The 3537-nt window shown below is 45.9% G+C and overlaps 1 protein-coding gene across 1 annotated transcript; it reads left to right on the top strand.

Annotated features, from left to right (window-relative positions):
- The first annotated feature begins 1276 nt into the window (after nucleotides 1–1276).
- On the top strand, nucleotides 1277–2029 carry LOC139000624 (cyclin-Q-like). The gene has a single exon (XM_070402765.1). The coding sequence runs from the start codon at nucleotides 1277–1279 to the stop codon at nucleotides 2027–2029; it is 753 nt and encodes a 250-aa protein (XP_070258866.1).
- The last annotated feature ends 1508 nt before the right edge of the window (nucleotides 2030–3537 follow it).

Below are 3537 nucleotides of genomic sequence, written 5' to 3'. Positions count from 1 at the left end.
GACAACATCCAGAAATCAATAAATGCGATGCATCACATAAACAAATTGAGAGATATTCATATCAATTGGTGCAGGAAAAGCATTTGACAAAATCCAACACCCAATTTTGAGAAAAACTCTAAGCAAACTGGGCATAGAGGGATCATACCTCAACATAATATAGGCCTTATATGACAAACCTACAGACAACATCATACTCAATGGGCAAAAACTATTACTCTAAGAACAGGGACAAGACAGGGATGCCCACTCTCACCACTTCTGTTCGACAGAGTACTGGTAGTGCTAGCCAATGCAATCAGACAAGAAGAAGTCAAACAAGGCATGCTAAGTGGAAAAGAAGAAGTTAAACTGTCATTATTCGCAGATGGCATGGTACTGTCCACAAAAACTCCTAAAGACTCCATCAAAAAAACTAGGAGATTTAATGAATGAATTTGGCAATGTAGCAGGGTACAAAATTAACACCCAGAATTCTATGGCTTTTTGATACACCAATAATGAACTCACAGAAAGAGAAACTAAAAGTAAAAAAAAAAAAAATCCCATTTACCAGTGCAACAAAGAATTAAGATACCTGGGAATAAACTTAACTAAGGAGGTAAAAGACCTGTTCATGGGAAACTACAGGAAATTGAAAAAGTGATAGAGGAAGACTAAAGCAAATAGAAGAACATAGCATATTCATGGATTGGTATAAGCAACAAAATTAAAATGTTCATACCACCCAAAGCAATCTACAGTGTTAATGTATTCCCCATTAAAATATCAATGGCATAGCCAAAAACCTAGAACAAAGATTCAAAAAATGCCTATGGAATGAAAAAAAAAAAAATAGCCCCAAATAGTTCCAGCAATCTGGACAAAGAAGAGCAAAGTTGGAGGGATCACAATATCAGATATCAAGCTATATTACCAAGCGACCATTCTCAAAACTGCCTGTTACTGGCACTAAAACAGACATATAGCCCAATGGGACAGAACAGAGAACATAGAAGTCGACCCTAACCATAACGCCCAATTAATATTTGACAAAGGAGGCAAAAGCATAGAATGGAGTCATACAGTCTCTTCAATAATTGGTGTTGGAACCAGGGCGGTGGTCAAGCCCAGGCGGGGCGAGGCAGGTGGGGCGGGTTGGTGCTGGGCTGGGTGGGGCGGGACAGGGCAGGGCAGGGCTGCTGCACAGCGCACTAGGACCCAGCTGGCGCCGGCCACGCCCTGAGGACTCCTGCCCTTCTGGCCACTGTGGTCTGGGGCCTCCAGGCTGATCCCCATGGAGGACCTTCCCCTGGACAGCTGCAAAGAGGAGGACACGGCGCCCGGCGCCAAGGGGTGGCCCGCACCCCAGGCGAGGGTGCACTTCCGTGTGACAAGCTTCATCATGGAGGCAGGTGTCAAGCTAGGGATGCAGTCCATTCCCTTCGCCACCGCCTGTGCCATTTACCACAAGTTCTTCTGCGAGATCAACGTGGACGCCTATGACCCCTACTTGGTCGCCATGTCTGCCCTTTACTTGGCTGGCAAAGTGGAAGAACAGCCCCTGCGAACCCGTGACATCATCAACGTGTCCAACAGGTACTTCCACCCGGGCAGCGAGCCCTTGGAGCTGGACTCCGGGTTCTGGGTGATCCGGGACAGCATTGCGCAGTGCGAGCTCCTTGTGCTGCGGGTACTGCGCTTCCAAGTCTCCTTTGAGCACCCACACAGGTACCTGCTCCACTACCTGATTTCTCTCAAGAACTGGCTGACTCCTTACAGCTGGCAACGGACCCCCATCTCCGTCACTGCCTGGGCCCTGCTGCGGGACAGCTACCGCGGGGGGCTGTGCCTCTGGTTCCAGGCTCAGCACATAGCGCTGGCGGTGCTCCACCTGCCCCTGCAGTTCTATGGGGTCGAGGTGCCCGCCGAGGCCGAGGCCGAGAAGCCTTGGTGGCAGGTGTTTAGTGACGACCTGTCCAAGCCAATCATTGATGACATTGTGTCTGATCTCAGTGGGATTTATACCATGGATACAGAGATGCCCTAAGGCCCTGGCCCAGGCCTGTCCAAAGAGATGCCTGGGACGCTCGGCTGCCAGCAGAAGGCGCCACCACATCGCTGTGAGGGCAGGTCCCCAGAGCGCTGGCTGCGAGGACTGGTTTTGTGCTGCTGGAGATGGGCCTCTGAAGGCGATGACATGCTGCCACGTTGATTCTCAGGCTTTGACTGACCCGGCAGCCATGGTCCAGAAGGCGATGGGAGCTGCACCACCTGCGGGCAGGACCTTGCTGTGGGCGGCTCTGAGGTGTCCTGGTTTGCTTTTGTGCTTTGAAAGGACGCAGACTGCAGCGGAGCTTTGGGATCAGCGGAAGGAAAATCAAAGAACGGATGGGACTGTACCCACGGGATTTTTTTAAAGGCCAGATTTAGAGAAAGTATGAATGATTTAACATGGAGGAAATTTTAGTTTGCTTAATGAGAGATATTACAAAGCCAAAATAAACATATAATAATAATTGGTGTTGGACAAATAGCACAGATACATGCAAAAAAATTAATCTAGACCACCAACTTACACCATACACAAATATAAACTGGAAATGAATAAAGGACTTAACGGTGAGTGGGTAACCATGAAAATCTTAGGAGAATACATAGGCAGCAAAATATCAGGCATATGTCCCTGCAATATCTTTACTGAAACAGCTCCTAGGGCAATGAAAACTGAGGAGAAAATAAACAAATGGTACTACGTCAAATCAAAAAGCTTCTGCAGAGAAGAAGAAGCCAACAGATATAACAACAACAACAAAACAAGGAAGTCCCCTGCCAGGGAGAAGATATGTGCCTATGTTATATCCGCTAAGGACCTATTCTCCAAAATTTATACTGAACTCATCCAATTAAACAAAAGGAAGATCAACATTCCAATAAAAAAAAATGGGCATAGGACTAAGACACTTTTTGAAAGTGGACATACAGAAAGCCAAGAGACACATGAAAACATGCTCAAAACCAGTAATCATCCCAGACATGCAAATCAAAAGGACAATGAGATACCATCTCACACTGGTCAGAATGGCTATCATCAACAATTCAACAAACAACAAGAGCTGGAGAGGATGGGGTGTCAAAGGAAGCCTCTTGCATGACTGGTGGGAATGCATTATGGTATAGCAACTATGCAGAACACTATGGAGTTTCCTCAAAAACTTTAAAAAACGTAGCTCCCATTTTAACTGTAATCCCACTACTAGGAACATATCTCAAGAAATGACAAACACCCATCGGAAAGGGCATGTGCACCCACATATTTACAGCAGCACAATATACAATAGCTAATATTTGGAAAAAACCTAAGTGACCATCAGCAGATAAATGGATTAAAATCTGTGGCACATACCCACATAGGAAAAATACACGGCTGTAAAAAATAAAGAACTTTTACCATTCCCAAAAGCATGGAAGGACATGTAGAGCATTTTGCTAAGCAAAACCAGCTGGAGAAAGATAAATACCACATGATCTCACTCAATTGTGGAACACATTGAACAA

Source organism: Myotis yumanensis, unplaced genomic scaffold (assembly GCF_028538775.1).
Source record: "Myotis yumanensis isolate MYYU_CA2020_CCGP unplaced genomic scaffold, mMyoYum1.0.hap1 SCAF_24, whole genome shotgun sequence".
In the NCBI taxonomy this organism is placed as follows: domain Eukaryota; kingdom Metazoa; phylum Chordata; class Mammalia; order Chiroptera; family Vespertilionidae; genus Myotis; species Myotis yumanensis.
This window is presented reverse-complemented; position numbering and strand designations above follow the sequence as displayed.

Coding starts and splice junctions, on each gene's coding strand:
- LOC139000624 (XM_070402765.1), top strand. CDS start 1,277: ATGGAGGACCTTCCCCTGGACAGCTGCAAAGAGGAGGACACGGCGCCC.